This window comes from Sminthopsis crassicaudata, chromosome 5 (genome assembly GCF_048593235.1).
Source record: "Sminthopsis crassicaudata isolate SCR6 chromosome 5, ASM4859323v1, whole genome shotgun sequence".
Lineage (NCBI taxonomy): Eukaryota > Metazoa > Chordata > Mammalia > Dasyuromorphia > Dasyuridae > Sminthopsis > Sminthopsis crassicaudata.
In genome coordinates, this window is record NC_133621.1 from 275107052 (window position 1) to 275126557 (window position 19506).

A 19506-nucleotide genomic window follows, 5' to 3' on the forward strand; every position below is an offset into this window, starting at 1 on the left:
AAAAATCTAAGAAGATAAAGGAGAGTCTACAGCTTAGACTGCAGCAGCCTTTTCTGATTTAAAACATAGTCTGACTTTACAAGGAAAATGAGATTCCACTTAAAGATGTCTTTGCTGGGCATGGATTCTGTATTATTGTTTTTGATCTTGCCATTATCAGTATTAATTATTAACTAACATAGCATCAATATACTATAATGCACATGGTATTACAATTGTTTATATAAATTAATATGATATTAACACATCATAATCACAAAAGTTGAGAATTATATCTTTATTACTTACTGAAAACACTGGTGGATATGATAACTAGGAAAAAGATACATAGAGAAATAGATCTGTGAGAAAGAATTTATGCCAGAGGCATGAAAGAAGAAAGAAGGAATCAGATACCATCCATGGTTGGAAAAATACAGGGATAAGAGCTGGCAGTTTACTCTTTAAAAAACAAGGGCAAGTAAGCTAATACTTGGTACATAATAATAGTTGAGGGGCTTAACCAAAGAATAAAAAATAAACTAGGGGCAGCTAGGTGGCGCAGTGGATAGAGCACCTGCCCTGAATTCAGGAGGACCTGAGTTCAAATATGGCCTCAGACACTTAACACTTCCTGGCTGTGTGACTCTGGGCAAGTCACTTAACCCCACTTGCCTCAAAATAAACAAACAAACAAACAAACAAATAAATAAATAGATAAATAAACTATTGTATTTTTTAAAAATTCTAAGGAAATTAGATGCCAAAGAAGAAGATCTAGTAATAGCAGATCTCAAATAACACTACAAAGCAGTAATCATCACAACTATTTGACACTAGTGAAAAAAAGAAATAGATCAGTGGAACTGATACATACTACAAAAAAGGGAAAAGAAAAAAAAAAAGGAGCATAATTTTTAATAAACCCAAAGATACCAGTTAAAACATCACCTATACAGAGGTAGCTAGAGAGTGAAGCCCATCAAATACAAAGTCTGGAATACCCAAGTTAAAATGCTCCTTAAACCATTACTGTGTGACCCTAGGCAAGTCAATGAAGCTCTCTTCCATGTCCATTTCCTCTGTAAAATAGGAACCTAATAGCAGCTAATGCTCCTTAAACCATTACTGTGACCCTAGGCAAGTCAATGAAGCTCTCTTTTCCTCTGTAAAATGGGGACCTAATAGCAGCTACCACATAGTGTTTTTATAAGGATCAAGTCAAACTGCAAAATGCTTTACAAATCTTAAAATCCTATATAAATGCCAGCAATCATTACTTTTAATTATCATTTGGCATTTGTTGGAAAATTGGAAAGTAATTTAATATAAATTAGATAAAATAATTTCAAACTATGCTACCTGTATAAAAAAACTGTGCATACCTTTGACTGAGGGATACAAATACTAAGTGATTTTTTTTCCCATGATTCTCAATTCTGCTCCCATGATTTCTATTCTACTGTAAACTCTCAGGTGACCATCAGTCTCATCTGTCCAATTGCTCTTCAGAGATCTTGAATGAGATGTCCAGCAGACACTCTAAACTCATCCAAAACAGACCTATAATCTTTCCCTCAACCCTTTCCCATTTCTTACTTTCTCTGTTAGTGTAAAGGGCAACATCAGGCTTATAACCTCAGAGAAATCCTGGACTTCACAGTCTCTTTCACCCTCCTCTTCCCCACCATCAAATCTGTTGCTAAGCTCTGTTGATTTCACCTTCACATCTCTCAAATAAACTTTTTTCTCTTCTGATACTATCACCACTCTAGTGTAGACCTGACCATCATCTCCTACCCTGTACTGCAACAGCATGCTGGAATGTGGTGAGTCTCCACCTGCCTCAAGTTCACTCCCTTCAGTCATTCCTCCATTCAGCCTCCAAAGGGATTTAGCATTCAAAGCCAGTTAACTTAGATCCAATTTTTTTCCCACTTTACTCTTGAACATGTCTTCTTCATTCCAGAGACACTGGCCCGCTGGACTATCCCACAACAAAACACTCTCAACTCCAAACATTTTCTCTAACCACTGAACCCCATACCTGCCAGGAATGCTCTCCCATTCCCCATAACCATCACTGGGTCATTTGGATTCCTTGAATGCCCAACACTTCTGAATTTTAGGTCCCTGCCTTCTCGTGTTTATTCTATGCATACTTCAATCAACATCTACCACCATGTGTTTGTTGTTTCCCTCATGAGTGAGCTCCTTGAGAGCAGGGACTATCATTTTTCTTTCTTGTTATCCCCAGTGATAAGCACAGAGTTTGGCATAAAGTGGGTGCTTAATAAATATTTATTGACTGGTTGTATTATATCAAAGAGATGAAGGAAAGAGGAAAAGGCTCTATTTCCACAAACAATACTTTTTTGTATTGCAAAAATTAAAAATTAAAAAGTTGTGTCCATCTTTTGGGAAATGGCTGTGTAAATTAGGAATATATGAATGCGCTGTAGAAAAAATAATCAAAGGAAAAATTTCTGGGAAACTTGGGGAAACTAATATTTACAAATATCTAGTTTTTCCTCTTAATTTTGAAACCTACTCTTCTAACATCATGAGTTTTTGTCAGACTATGCCCTATGTCTTCTCTAATTAGAAATCCTAAAATATATTTACTGTCCATGATATCTGATAGTTAGCATTTATAAAGAGCTTTAAGGGTTGTGAAGCACTTTACATGTTAATTTATTTGATTAGGTAATATCTTCATTTTAAAAATGGGGAAACTGAGATGAGGAAAAATTAAGTGGCTTGTTCTGAAGTGGGGTATCTGAACTCAGGTCTTCCTGAAAAATCTGGCAGACAGGCATATTCAAGGAAGACCAGGAGAAGTAAGAGATAATTAAGGGGGGCCAGCTGTTCTGATGCCAACCTCCTAAAATGGAGAATGGAATTCTCAAACAAGTCGGTAAAACATGACATATCTATTATTTTTTTTTACTAAAATCCAGAATAGGCCTCTAAAGCCAGTCAGTCAGCATTTATTAAATACTTTTTATGACTGTACCAGGCACTATACACATAGGGATATAAAGAACGGCAATATCAGCCACTCATGCCCACAAAATGCCACAAATGTGTATGTATGATAAACAATACAGTATCAGTGGAAAGCTCCAGAGGAGGTTGAGAAAGGTCAGCAGGAAATCTCAAGAAGAAGGTAGGTGAGCAGTTTTGAAAGAAGTCAGGGAAGTTTTGAGTCAGAAGTAAGGGGAGAAAGCATTTTGGACATGGAGGACAACGAGTGAATAGGTATAAATTTAGGAGATGGAATTCTTTGCAAGGATCCCAAGTAAGCCAGTGTAGCTTAAAATGCTGGAAGGGAACAAAGTATAAGAAGATAGAAGGGGTAGGAAGGGTTTTATATAGTTGATACTAAAAGTAATAGGGAAGCACAGGAGTTTAGGAGGGATAACTTGATAAGATCAGAGCTTCACTTTAGGAAAAGGCCTCTGGCATCTGAGGTGATGAAGGCCTGCCCCAGTAGGGCTGATGTCTAACAATAGGACCAGTGAGAGTTGGGTAGGAGTGTCTTTATTTTCATGTTTTGTACTGTATGACTAGCGTTCCTACTGGAGACTGTAAACATTAGAATAAACAAAGTAAAAGGTACCTTTACTGCATAGCAGTTGACCACCATGAAATGTGAAGTCTTAGCACACTGCTCCTCACTATGCACTATATATACACTATTGGTACAGGGGCCTAGTCGCCACTCTTCACACATGATCATGATTCAGGCCTCCACTGCTCAAATTACTCTTTAATCTTTAACTTCCAGCAAAAGTATCCTCCACAAAAGTTAGAAGTAATTTCTCACTCATCCTGTCAAACTTATACATTTACATACTTGTGTCATATATTTCTCCCCCAGGAGTCTTTAAACTCCTCTTGGGCAGGAATGGTGGTTTATTTCTTTGTATCATCTTCAATACTGAGGAGGTAGGAGAGACAAGTGAAACCAAATTATAGTACATGGGCATTTAATATTTGTTGAATGGATAATTACAATCATGACCTTTAAAATAAGCTTCAGTACAAAAGATAAAAGTATGATCTATTTTAAGATCTTATTCTAAACAAATGGATTCGCATAGGCTTTTTTAAAAGTTCTGATGATTTAGAAATATTATGTCTGGCTCCAATCACAGCATATAGTAAAAAAATAATGGCACTTAACTTGGTATTGGGCTACTGAAAATCAGACCTGAAGTAAAATCTACATTAAATAGATGACTTCCAAAGTCCCTTTCAGACATAAAACTCTCTCTGCTGTTTTTCCATAGTTTTAATTTTTTTTTTAATTTCATGGTACACATGAAAAATTAGTCTTATATTTTATTAGCAGACCATAAGTTATGCGTTGCTATTTACAACTCATGTACACAAAACCAAAATGAAGAATGCGGGGAGATGGAAATTATTGACTATTAAATTTTTTGATTACCAAAACTGGCCTGAGCCTAAAATACAGATCCATATTCTGTCCATATAGTTACAAGAGAGTTAAATTCTTTCGAAACAAGGTCCTCCAAGAAATGTTCTCATCAAATTCTAAACCACAGTGGCAGTGGGAGGCTTATTTAGATGCTCAGAGCTCAAGTGCTTTGAGTTAAGCTAAGTGCCATCTTAAATTTCAAATTCTTTGTACATCATTTACTGTCTTCCCATACCTAGAGTTGCCCTTGCTCTCTGGATAAACCTTCCTGGTAATGTGATTGGCTGGAAGCATGTTCCTAGCCACATAGTTCTGTTTTACTTGCTTAGTTGTAGATAAACAACACTTCCCTGGCAATTTTACATTAGTTATCTTAATTAAAGTCACTCTGAACTTGTGGAGAGTCTTTGGGTGATAACACAATTTCCTGAAGATGGGTGAGACAAGAAAGGTTGTTATTTAAATTTTTAATGGCAACAATAAGTATTAAGATAATGTGTAAGATATGTTTAACCTTCAAAATTATTCATATATAAACAAAAACTATATAGTAAGGATTTCTCAAACATTAAAACTCTATGAACTATAGGAAATCAACAGAAACAGATCTGAACTCTACGTCAACATGGAAAATTATGAACATTAATGCTTAAAATTCACCCATTTATGACCCAGAGTGGCTACTACCTTTAGAAGCATGCATTTAAAACTATTTATTTTGAATTTTAATCTCAAAGATAACTTAGTGCACTATCATGGTGACAAATTTAGTATTTCTGATTATTTTTGCTTTAAATTTTAAATCATAGAAATTGGAAGGAAGAGAACACTACATCAAGCATTGCTAATAATCAAAAGATCAAACAGACCTTTTAGAAAGCCAATACCACTTTCCTAGTTTCTTTTTCTTTCTTTTTTTTTTCCCTGAGGCTGGGGTTAAGTGACTTGCCTAGGGTCACACAGCTGGGAAGTGTTAAGTGTCTGAGACCAGATTTGAACTCGGTGCTCCTGAATTCAGGGCTAGTGCTCTATCCACTGCATCACCTGGCTGCCCAAGCCAATAACACTTTCAATTTCAGTCACACTACTAAACAGACTTGCTTTGAAAGAGTATTGATTAAGAAAAATATTTACTTTCAGTTTAACATAAAAGTATTTTTCTTGAGAATAGGAAGGAAGATATGGAGGAAATGACTTACTGTAGAGATATTTGGGGTCTATTTACACCAGAAGACATTGAATCTCAGGTTAGACACAAGATTTTTAAAATGAATAGTACATTTTAATCTTTCAGGAAATCTTAGTGTAACTATATATACATACATATAAGTATGTGCATGTAGTGTGTGTGTGTGTGTGTGTGTGTGTGTGTGTGTAGTGACAAAACAGATGAAAACTGCAAATGCTCTCTTGACAATCAAAATTATTCTTGAAAACAATTTGGGACAAAAATGGAAAAACTTTTCTTTACCCCACAGACACTAGCAACTGCTATTTTCAGGACATTAAAAGAAATGTGACAGTACTTTTTAAAATAAGAAGATCAAATTCTTAAACTAAGTAATTAATTTAAAAGTAGAAATGTTCTGATTTTTATTCTTGTTAAAATTAGGAAGTAATAGAATTTCTAGATAGCATCACAGAGATCTCTGGCAATGTTACAAATTAAAAAAAACTAATGAAAAATCAAATCTATAAAAAAAGACATGTTAGAAACAAATGGCAATGTTCAAGCATTAGAACACTGATTAATTAAAATTTGACGAATAAATCACTGTGGACACAGGACAATTGTAAGCTGAATTTGGGTGTATAGCTGCAAATTAATGTAATATTCTTAAAACCAAGATCTCAGGGGCAGCTAGGTGGTGCAGTGGATAGATAACCAGCCCTGAAGTCAGGAGGATCTGAGTTCAAATTTGGCCTCAGACCATTTAATACTTCTTAGCTGTGTGATCCCGAGCAAGTCACTTAAACTTAATAGCCTCAGCAAAACAAACAAACAAACAAACAAAAACCCTAAGATTTTGTTATTGAAAAGTTTGAGAAAAGGCTACATCCTATGCAACTTTAAACTTTAACTTTAAAAACTTGAAAAAAAAGAAAAAAAAAAAGCAACTTCCAATAATCCAGTTATAGTTAAGCTTATACCGTTATAATACTCTTGAAATTAAAAAGCAATACAATACTAATTACATTGGATATTACAATGTAAGTATGATGTCAATTTGGGTCACTTTGAAGACAAAAAGAGGATTTTCCTTGGACTATGGATCCTACCATTTATAAGGATTCTCAGGACCAAATAAATAAATAAATAAATCCAGCTCCCTCATTACTAAGCATTCCCTGAAGTGTTCAAGGCCCAGTTCTCACTTTTATGACATTACATAAGGCAATGTAAACACCTAAAATGCTATACGTCAGTCACAAGAATTTATTAAATGCTTACCATGTGTCAGGCACTGTGCTAAATGTTTGTGATATAAAGAAAGACAAAACTAGGGTTTCTGCTTGTAAGCAGTTCCCATTCTAGTGGGAGAATATCCAAATAACTACATATATATATATATATATATATATATATATATATATAGGATATATAAAGTATAAATGGAAAAAGTCTCAAAAGGAAGAGGATTAGGAGTCGTGGAGCAGGAAAAAGCTTTGCAAGAAGTGGGATATAAGCCAGATGTTAAACAGAAATTTCCTATCATTCTCCTGATGGACTAGAAATTCCATATGGGTAAAGACTTCTGTGAAATATCTAGGTCTTAGATTTGGCATCTAGAAAGTGTTTAATAAATGTTTGTTTTTCTTAACTATCAAGATTCTATAAAGGCAGACAAATTGTAAAAATAAGTATATACAAAATAAATTCACAATAACTCAAAGGTGGGGGTAGAGATGTGAAGTTGTTCTCTGCCAAATCCCACTTCTCCATTGAAACTGCTTGCTGAACATTGTTACTTGGCTGATTCACAAGCATCTCAAACTTCACATATATCCAAAGAACTTTGAAGGCCTCAGCACCTTTCCATCCCTTGGCTTCAGGACTTTGAGATTATCCTCATCCCAAATATTCTCAACTTTATCTCTGTTAATAAATCTTGCATCTATAGTCTGTCTCTTTATTCACACATTTATAAACCTAGTTTAGATTCTTATTACATCTCCTATGAAACAAATTGTCAAACTGATATTATAAGTCTGGCAATATTATTACCCTGCTCCAAAAATTTCAGTGATTCCCTACTGCATAAAAACAAACAAACAAAAAAGACAGATAGAAAGAATTCCTTTATAACTGCTTCAGCTTCTCTTTCTAGACTGTTTTCATTCTAATTTGATTCAAATCAAACTGAACTCACAGATCCATGACTCTTGTCTCCATGCTCTAGAGAAGACTATCCCCATGAATGGAAAGCTTTTTTTACTTCTCTACATTATCCAGTCCTTTACTTCATTTAAAACTCTATTCCACTCATGTTTGAGCTTTTACCTAAGGTCATTCCTGATTTCCAAAAACTGCTATCTCTTGAGTCCCTTAAATTACTCTGTTTTAACTATGTATTTTGTATCATCTGATATACATATAGGTTTTTCCTCAGTATTACAAATTCCTAGAGATAACAGTGTGTACCACTAGCACTAGACTGGGAAGTCATTGCTTGATAAAAGCCTGCTGAATTTGCTGAACAGAGAGACAAGGAGAAAGAGGCAAAGAAGAGATCAAGGTTATGAAGATGGGAAATAGTATCCAGTGCTCTTATTCTTTATGTTCATGCCTTTGAGCTCATCTCTGATTCTTCTTCCATTTATTTAATGGTGAATCATGTTTAATGCACAAATAAAGTTGTCAAAATTATGGAGGAGATTTGGGGGAAAGAGATAAATTTTATTTTAAGGCCTACTGAATTTGAGTTGCTGATAAAAAATCCAAGCTAAGATATTTTTAGTTGGATACCAGAAGGAATATCTGGGAAGCAGTAAGTCTTTTCAAATGGTGCACAGCTCAATAAAGATGAGGACTTAAAACAACAACAACCAAATAAATAAACCCAAATCCTCACCTTAAAAAAAAAAAAAAAAAAAAAAAAATCACAGGATGACGGATGTAGCACAAAAAGGATCAACCCTAGGATTGAAACCTAGAGCTTCTGAGAAAAAATCTAGTGCTCCTTCCAAATTGCTATGCTAATTGTGAAGTGAACACCGGTGATTTCTGAGAAAAGGAGGATATTCTAAGATCGTTAGTTTAAATCATCATTTCCAATGCATGATGATAATGAACATGGAAGATGGATGTGATTTTTAGCTCTGGAACTTCCTAGCTGTATGAATTTATACAAGTCCTTTAATGCTTCTATACCTCAGCACTTTCATTTGAAGAATGAAAAGGATGGGCTGGATGATTCTGATGGTCCTAAGAAACCTAAAGAAATGATTTAAAAACCCATCACATTGGACTATGAAAGCAGGGGAAATTAGAGAAATTTCATAAAGTGCAGGTGAATGGTAGATTGTAAAGGAATGAGAAAAAGATGGGGTGAGTGTAGACAACTTCTTCATTTAATCTGGTTATAAAGAAGAGTGAGATGAGTTTAGTTTGATGAGCTAGAAAATTGATAGAAAACTTTTTCTTTTATAGAATAATTCAACATATCAAGGAAATAGGAAGAATGAGAAGTGTGTGGACTGAAGATGAATGTGAGAAACAATTACTGTCAAGAAGATAGGAAATAATGAAATCAAAGGGACAAATTGAAGAAAGGCTTAAGGACTGAAAAATATTTCCTGATACTGCAACAAAAAATAGGTGACAATACTTTTTTAAAAAGTTTCAAGGTATGGAAAAGAAAAGTTAATAGAGCTTTTGTCAAATGCTCTAAATCTTTTCCAATGTCTTCTTTAAGACCAAAATATGGATTTTAAGGACCATTACTTCAAAAATAATTCTTCCATGTAAAACATCATTTAATAAAATAAATATAAGCAATAATGATATTCTACAGAGTAACTGGAAGTCTTTCAAAGGTCTTTCTGTGTAAATTATCCAACCATGCTTTTCCTAAAGTAAGTTTTTATTAATCATAATGGTTGAAATAACTTTAGAACAATTATTTCTAAAATTTTACTATTACTTTCTGTTTACTATAAATAACAAGTGACAGGTAATGAAACCCAGCAAATATGTTTAGTACAAACACTACTTTGGAGGTTATTTTTATAAAACTAGTGAAGAAAGATAATATACCTTCATTTACAAAATGCACATAATATATCAGCAATAGCTATAGCATATCAAGTTTTTGTAAGGAAATTACTTTGTAAACTGTGGTCAAATATTATAAATGGTTATTGTTCCAATAGTTTTTTTTAAAAAACAAAATCTCATATTTTCTATTACATTAAGTTGTGATTAACAAGTGTCCATTTATCATGACTTAGTATTTATTCTTATTACACTTACTGTTTATTATTTCTCCTACTTTAATGTGATTATTTTGTTATTTTCATATATCTTGTTTTTAACTCAAAAGAAATAGCTGTTAGGACTTTAAGTTAAATCATTGCCATACCCCACTTAATTTCCTTCAGAAATGGCTGAATTTTATTCTCAAAGCGTAGATTAAGCCTAGTCTAACCCTCATACCTAAAAAGAGCTTATCCAGCTGCTGATAACATTAACACTATTTTATATTTTCAGGCATCAAGAAAAATGAAAGTTAATGGGGATGTAGCTTATTTCTAGTGAAACCTTCAGCTGTTGCGACTGATAGCTAGCCTAAAACCAAAATTTATGAAGCAGTTTTGTAATTAAGAATAAATGTAAAAACAAAAGATATTAATTAAAAAAATGTAAAACAATAGTAATATTTGTAACTGTTTGAAAAGGTTTACGAAGTACTTTATAAATATTATATCATTTGATTCTTACAATTACCTAGGAGGTAGGTGCTATTATCATCTCTATTTTACAGAGGAGCAAAATTGTGGCATGAAGAGATTAAAAGACTTGCCCAAGGTCACACAGCTAGAAAGTTTCTGGGGCTAGATTTGAACTCAGGTTTTCCTGACTACAGGTCCAGCACCCTCTTCACTGTACCTAGCTACATTAAAAATACATAGAAAATAACAACAAAATATAAAAATGGGTGTGGGAATAATCTTACATATAAGGAATACACAAATGCAAAATAGAATTTTAAGATATATTACAACAATAATCAAATGATTCTAACCTTGTTGAATGATTACATTATTCCTTGGGTTATGCAAACATTTATTATTCAACAAAATTTTTGTGAAATGACACTCCTTCTAATAGGAAAAAATACATTTTAAATTTATGAATCAAAGACAAAATGTTGCTTTTGTAGAAAAGACTAATCAAAAGAAGTCAAAATAAAAATCTTACCTTCATTGGGAGAGGTTTTCAACTTTGTACAAATTCCATACACATCTCCATAACTTTCTTGTATTTTACGTAATGCATCTGTGGACCTGAGCTCCATGAGAGCCCGGAGCTCAGCAAGTGTAATTCCAAAATCTCCATCATGATTAGCTTCTTTCAAAGAGTTTTTCACACCACTGTATGCAACAGAGTTGTTGGCCATTTCGCCCATTACAGGTATAATCTTTATTATGAGGAAATTGTTTCCAAAAAGAACAAATTTCTTTCACTTGATATATTTCCAAGATGAAAATCGTTTAAATATGAAAATCATCCTCAAAATAGACACTCATCATGTGAATTTGTAAAGTAGCATCAGCAGCAATGTTTTCCATGGAGGTCTCTTGAACTTTGGTCCATGGCTAGTTTCTTTTCTCCACCTTAATCATAACAGATGTATAATCTGAAAAATAAAAGATTTAAAATTATTAATAAAAGCATTTTCAAGTAAAGCAAAAGTTAGCAACTTTCAAGGGTCATGTTAAGTAAAAGATATATGTGGGTAAATATATTGTGTATATCACCCCCCCAACACAATTAGCTGTTTAGTTTCACAATCTATTAATAAATAAATGAAACACTGCTTTCAATCACTAATATGAGAAAAGTGAATGGAAACTAAGGTTTACTTCACAACCAATAAATTGGTAAGGATAAAAAAGATGGGAATTATCACTGTTGGATGGGTTCTGGAAAGACAAGCACACTGATGTACTGCTGGGAGAGCTTTGAATTGTTGGTCCTACTATTCAAGAAAACAATCTGGAATTATGCTAAGAAGATAATTAAATCATCTATATGTTTTAACCTAGAAATTCCCCTGCTGAGTATATATTAAAAAAAAAAAAAGATATCATCTACTTCCAAAATATCTATGACAACATATTTTTTTAGGAGAAAAAAAAGGAATAAAGATGTCCACTGGTGAATGGTTAACCAAAATGTGGTACAAGAATGTAAGAGAATATTCAGTATACATTGAATAATGATTATAAATCCTGAATGTCTACCAAATGACACCAAAAGAACTAGAACCAGGGGAAAACATATTGACTAGCAAAGCGCAACAACAAAACAGAATGCTATGATTATAATGATCCAGTGACAATGAACAAGTGATCATTAACTTCAATAAATCCTTCTTTACCAACTAGAAGGAAAAGGAAAGTAAATAGGACAAAATGGAAAAGGACAAGCTGTAGAGAAGAGTCAATTTAGGCTCACATAACGAGTTTGTTTTGGAGTTGGAAAAATGGGATTGGAGTTCCAGAGAGCTATTTGGGAGTCATATGCATTACTGTGAAAATTAATTCAATTCATTAAAAGCAGACCATATAGAAAAAAGAGAAATTGGCTTAGGCTTGTCTTAGAGAATAGTTATAAAGCTAAATAACTGATTCATCTAAGGAGAATGAAAAGACAAAAGAATCAAAGGAGCATAGCCAGGAGGAATTGGCAATCAAATTTAAAATGAAGGTAATTACAATATTTTAAAAATTTCACAATAAAACACAATATTTATTGACATCAAAATTCATGGAAACATGAATTTAGTCTCAGAGATAAAACACATATTTTTACATGCTATGTTTACTGGGCAAATACTTACCTATGGTAAGTATGATAAGTCAGAGACATTATTCATCTTTTGCATTTCTATGGTAAAAAGCACATAGTACCACAGAATCTTGTAGTAGGGAAAGGCCTCAGGAGTTATTTTGTCCAAAATATAATCCAGCAAGAAACACAACTAACAAGTAATTACCAAGTCTTTGCTTGAAAGACCTCCAGTAAAGGGAAACTGCTATTTCCAAAGAAATAAATTCCACCTTTGGAGAGCTCATCAAATTTGGCTAAGCTTTAATTTACCTAATTTCAATTTGCCTCTGCAAATTCTATCCATTGCCTCTAGTTCGAAATTCAGTGAACCAAACTTCTGCAAGAAAGAATTCCAACTACTTGGAGTTTAGTCCCACAAAATCCCAAGTGCCTTCAACCAAACCTCACCCAGCATGTTCTTGAAGTTTTTTTATGCTACTTGTTACTCTCCAGTTTACTCATGTTTTTTCTTAAAATTTAGTGCCCAGAGCTGAATGGAACACTGCAAATGTACATCTGACTATTTTAATACATTCCTGACATTAGATTAAGTATATAGTCTGAAATATCCATTCCCTTGCTGCATAAACCTGCGCTGTTAAGATCGACCTGTTAAACATTTGATACTTGAAACTTAGGGTCTTGCCTTGATATAAGTAGGGCTGTCCTGATGGTTTGAGTAAATAGAGTTGGAATCTAGTCTGTGGTGGTAATAGCTGGGGTGTTACTGTCCATCTGATACTCTGGTACTATTGGAGCTTTGGAGGTGGCAAGAAGCCAGTTGGAGGTGGGATGACCTCCCTTTTTATTTTCCTACAGGTTCTTAATTAGTCTTAATTCCCTGGACATTTACTTTCTCTTATACTCAGTTTCTTTGCCCAAAAAATGGGAATGAAAATAGCACGGTTCTCCCAAGGTTGTTCTGAAGATCAAATGTCATAATATGTCTATGATACTTTGCCAAACCTTAAAGCACTATATAAATGTTATTGTTATCATCATCATCATCATCTTGTCTTTTTCTGTGATCCTTAGGTAAATGGTTCTATGACAATTGTCTACCCCGCTTTTGTTATTTTATATTTAATGCCTATGAATTATTGTATAGGCAGATAAAATAATTGCTTTTTTGTATTTAAAGAAAAGTATTTGGCTTGTAGGTCTGATCTTTGTAAGCTCAGTTAAAGCGTCCTTGCTATAGTTCTAGCAGCAGATGATATACTAGCATAATATACATTTCAAATTCTGTTCCCCAAAGAGGATGATGCTAAATGATGGTTCCTGTTACTATGTTTACTAATATTATTTTGGTCTGAACTTGTGGCTTTAATAATCTAGGGAGCTCCCTGTGTGGAAATCCCCTCCATAGATTAAGCAGTCATAGGAGCAATGATCTAGAAATACAAGGAATCTCAGAGACCATCATATTCAAATCCCTGATTTGATAGATAGGAATTTGAGGCCAGGGGAGGTTGATGAAATGATTTGTCTAGATAATAAGTATTGGCAACCTAGGGCCTCTGACATTTATATACTATAATTTAAAGTCTTAAAAAGGGTTTTGTAGGGACACAGAAAGGGTTTGGCGGCTTGAGGGTGGTCACGTAGCTAGAACTAAGCTAAGGCAGGATGGAAATATGCTCTATCATATCATGTTGGAACTGAGTCACAGGATCCTCAAGCTGGAAAAAGTTTTCAAGGTCATTTGCTTCAGCCTGAACAAGAAACTGAGGATCAGAAAAGCAACATGAATTGTCCAGGATCATGTTCAGAATCATCCATGGATTATAATAACCATGTGGCAAGGTGCTTTTGTAGGAATGTGGGATTTTTGGGAAGTGGGGGGTTGTATAGTTGTGACAGGTAAAATAAAGAAAAAAATAAGGAAATTAAAAATAAAAAATTCATTGAAACATGAAAAAAAAAGTATATAGTCTATTCTTCCTCTTTCCTGATAATTTCCACATCCCCCCCAATCTTGTTTCTAATATTTTTAATAGCCTTTTCTTTTCGTTTGAATTTGTATTTCAATTGTATTTTCAATACAAAATAAAATAAAGCAAAACAACATTGTCTTGTGCCTAGCAGAACATCAGGGAGGATTCAAAATATATAACAAGAAATTATCAGACCAAAAAGTATATGTATATGTATTAGTCCATTTTTCTTTATTTCCTTGTAAATTGTTCTGTTTTCTGCTACACACCTTATTTACCTTATTCTTTTCTTTCCTTTTATCCTCCCCCAACTCCAAGCAAGCTGCAATTAAGATATAATTATGTCTATATATGTGGATATGCACCTACATACACAACTCACATCTTTCCTATCCCTGCTGATTCTAAATTCTACTTCCATAATTTGCCTTGCTATTACTTAACCTCCCCCATTCAAGGATCTTTCCCTTGTCTTCTTCTTCCTTCAACCTTTGATTCCCCAACTGCCCATTCCTTCTCCCTTATTTCTACATAGATTTTGGAGGGTGGTATTCCTTCATAGTATATATGTAGTGTTGCCTGTTGAATCCATTCTTGATTTGAGTGGGTTTTCAGAACTATGTTCTGTGTCTATTGTTCCTCTGCACCTCATTTGTGTAACATGATTACTATTTTTACCTTAAATGTCAATCTTTCTGTTGATTGCTGATGTGGATCTTAAACATATATGTTTTCCATGTTAAAAAACAAATAATTTGTCCATGTTTAAACAGTTTGTCCATGTTGAGTTATTTTGAAATTAGCTTTTATGTTAAATTTTCTGTTAAGTTCCGGTTTGATTGACTTAAAGAGAATGCCATTGTGCCATTTTAAATTAGTGGCTAAAATCTTTGTAAACTATCTATTGAAACTCCTGGTCAAGCCTGTCATGATAGTGGGTAGATCCTAGATCTGTTCCTGAAAGGGAAACATTGAAATCTAGCAAAAAGTCTTGCATAAATTCTCAAGAAATTTAACTTGTCATATGGTCATTCATAGATTGAATGTGGGCCCGAAATTACATCTTGCACAATACAATCTGTGACTATTGGGTGCCACTGAAGATAAATTCAATATATGTATTACCTGAATGGAGGAAATACTACAGAATAGGAAAACTGGAAGCAGAAATGCCAATAAGGAAGCTATTATAACAATATGAACCTTCAAAATTCAGCTCGAGTTTTTATATAATACCTATCCAGATCTTCCCCAGCTGCTACTATAATTCCCACCAAATCTTCTATTATTGTATACCCTTACCCCTCTTCCCTCTAGAATTATAATGCAAATTCTTAGAAATCAGGACTTATTTTGGTTTTAAGTTCCACAACCTTGAAGACTAAGCCACAATGCTTTACTTGCCTGCTTGACCTGAAAGATCCTATCATTTCTGTGTCTCCCTCTTATTTGATAAGTTCTTCGTAGGTCCTCCATTTTTGAAGAAGTGGCCAGGTCAGTCACATTGCCTCATTTATTCCTTTCCAGACTCCATTTCAGGAAACTTCACATATTACCACTTCCCCCACCTCTAGAGAACTTTATATATGGTCTTCCCATTAGAATATAAAGTTTTTGAGGCTAGGGACTTTCTTTTTATTTGTATTCCTGGAACTGAGCACAGAGTCAGCTTCCATAAATGCTTAATAAATGCTCATTGCTTAATCAGAAAAGAAGAATCTGAGTGTGAAAAAAAAGCAGAAATGATAGGACATTGTATAGCACATTGGAAGTAGAGAGGTGAGCATCAAAGACGCCCAAATTAAAAATTTAATGACTGAGACAATGGTGCCAAAAGAAATAAGTTAAATTTCCTGCAATCTTTTCTTGATTCGATGCCACTTAGAGATGCTAATAACTAGAATGAGTTTTACGTCTTAAAAGAGAATCCACAGGAAAAAAAAGAGGTTCAAAACAAGGAATTTAACTTCAGAGGTAACTTTTATGAAAAACAGATATTCTGTTAAGGAATAAGATTTTAAAATGATCTTAAAACTGTTATGTATAAAATAAGCCATTTAGGAAGGGTTGCATGAACTCCTGAGTGAGGTGAATAGAACCACTTATACAATGACTATAAAACTTAAAGACTTAAATCTTTAAAAGAAATTATCCTCCATGACTCCAGAGGACTATTTGGAAAAATCCTTCTTACTTGTTACAAAGAAGTGATGGATTCATGATTCAAAGATACACATTTTTGGACATGCCTACTGTGAATATTTGTTTTTGCTTAATTGTGCTTACTGGTTAAAAAAGAGGTTTTTGATTTTTCTTTTTTTTAAATATGAGGGAATAAAACTGGGAGAGAAAGGAAACCAATATGAAAAAAAAAAAAAGGTAATGAAAATATATAAAAGGTACAGAACAAGATCTTTCAGATGTCTAATGTACTGAATTTATTACAGACTTCCAGAAAAGGATTCTGTAATAGAGGTTCTCATTTCAATATAATTTTTTTCCCTGTTCCTTATGTATGCTGGTTATTTGTCAAAATTAACATTTCATGCATAATATCAGAACATTTTTTTTTTTGCAAAGCACTTGCCAGACTAGCAAATCCTTTGTGATCTACTAATATTGGAAAAAATTCTGAGTATATTTCATACATCCATTTTGATATTTATATAACAAAGTTATATATGCTTTAGTTTTCTTATTAGCAGGAAGATTAAAAGTAAACTAAATGTTGGGGTAGTCTTAATATTTATAGAGTCTAGCATGGTATTTTGCATATGATAGATGCTAAATGAATAAATGTTCAATGGAAGTTTTATTTTAAATCTCTGGATTACTGTACTTTTCCAAATATTAGGTTTGAGAGATTCAACTTGTATCTAGTATATGGGACAGTGATGAACCCAACCACCTTTCCCCCCAACAAATGACCAGGGTTCATTACATCTGGGACAAAAAAAGGTAAGAGGAATGATGAGAAGCTAAAGCAAGCCTAGTACAAAATTTTAAAAGGCAGAGAATGTTAATGATCTTTGAAGTCCCAGAATCCTGGAAGCAAAGAGAATATAGAGCAGACAAAACAAAACAAAACAAAAAAAAAAACAAACAATTTAAGTTAAAAGATATAGGAAAAATATTGAAGGTTGATGGTAAGAACAAATGTTCTTAATCATAATGGAACCATTTGAAAATAAATTTTGAGTAGGTTTGTACTTATTTACAATATAAATCATGGAGATTTATCCCCACTTTCTATTACTATCCCCATCTTCTATTATAATTATAATAGAAGATGGGGATAAATCTCCATGGGGTTCAGTATATTTCTGAAGTAATGAATGAGGGAAAAGATAGGGGAATGAAGCAACAGATCATCATTACATGATAGAAATTTAGGGTTTCTGTAATAACAAAAACAGAAGCTAAGGAAGTATTTTTTTATATGCCATAAACAAATGATGGAATAGCACCAGTGTCTTATTCACCAAAGGACAAGAACTTGGCGCTATATGATATGAAAAATTCTTTACAGCTTACATAAATAACAAAACCACATGATTAATCTGCACATACATGCATAAAAAGAGTTTTGAAAAAATATAGCACTTATTTCTTTTAAAAATAAGCATATAGGACTTTTATCTAAACTCTCTAAACTATTCTATTAACTATTAGTTAAAATTATATTTAAGAGAAATAAGCTGTCTTTCCAGTAATATTGAGGATTCTAAAAAGAGGACATTATCTATTACCACTATAGAAGTACTGGCAACATCATTATGAAGTTTTAAAAATTAAGGGAGTATGTTTAGGAAAAGAAGAAACGAAATATCTTTTTGTAGATGATAAGAGACTATATGAATGTAACTACAAAACGTACTTTATAGAAAAATAAATAAGTGGAGAAATCAGCTGCCTCTGTTTGGGCATTGCCAAAACCAAAAGAAAATTCTGTCTAAGTTTATTTACTCTACACCACATCAAACTATGAAATAATTATTTTTAGAGAAGTAGAAAAAATAAGATTCATCTGGAAGAAGAAAATGAGTCATGGGAAAATAATGACCATCCAACCCAAAAGAAGGAAAGTAAGGGGATCTAACAGTAATAGATATCAAACTACATCTATACTGAAAAGCAGTAGTCACCAAAACTTTCTGGCATTGATTTAAAAGAAAAAAAAGAGGAAAGTTTTTCAGTAGAACAGATAAAAGTATGTAACACACAGAAGCAAACGCTCTATAAACATTAAAAGAACACAAAAATAGAATAAATATAATAAATATAAATAAATATAATAAATAGAACATAAAAACTCCTGAGAAAACTGAAAAGAAATCTGGTAGAAATTAAGTTTTGGCTAAAATTTTACACTAACTACCACAATAAAATGGTATAGAGATGTGAAACCTAGATATAAAGGCTAATATCACGAACAAGAAAAGGAGAAAGATAATACCTTTGATTATGGATAAGTGATCAGTTTATGATCATTAAAAAAATCACTAAAAAGGAAGCACACAATTTTTATTACATAAAATTGATGAAGATTGGAAGAGAAACATTTGACTGAGGGGGGGAAAAAAACTCTTGCAGCAAGTTTCTTTGATAAATATCTCATCCAAAATATATAAGGAACTAGTTTAAAAATGTATCAAGAGCCATTTCTCCCCAAAATGATCAAAGACTATGAAGTAATTTTTCAAAGGAAAAAAGTCAAGCAATCAACAGTCAACTAACAAATGCTCAAAGTATCAAGAAAATACGTGTAGATTAAAATAGCTGAGGTGATACTTCATACCTTTTAGATTGTCAAAAATAGAAAAAAGACAACCATTGCAGGGGTTGTAGAAAGATAAGTCATTCCAATGTATTGTTGGTAAAGCTGTGAATTAGTACATCCATTCCATATAAATCCATATTTATCCAAAATAAATAAAATGCTATTGTTTTGCTTCAGTTCTTATTTTAACTCTGCATGAACCTTCAAATTTCAAATGCTGGTTGAATTTGATTTCCTATTCTATCTTGCTCTCCTGTTCTGTTTTATATTCATCCCATTCCCAATTATTATTCTTAATGATGTAATT

The 19506-nt window shown here is 33.1% G+C and overlaps 1 protein-coding gene across 4 annotated transcripts in view; it reads right to left on the reverse strand.

Moving 5' to 3' along the window:
* The window catches only part of ATP2B1 (ATPase plasma membrane Ca2+ transporting 1), a 130684-nt gene that overhangs the window by 46231 nt on the left and 64947 nt on the right, over positions 1 to 19506 (reverse strand). For all 4 annotated transcript variants that reach the window (XM_074271106.1, XM_074271105.1, XM_074271107.1 and 1 more), the window contains exon 2: positions 10848 to 11286. In XM_074271106.1, the coding sequence (XP_074127207.1) occupies positions 10848 to 11055 (208 nt within the window). In that variant the 5' untranslated portion in view covers positions 11056 to 11286. The remainder of the gene's footprint in view (positions 1 to 10847; positions 11287 to 19506) is intronic.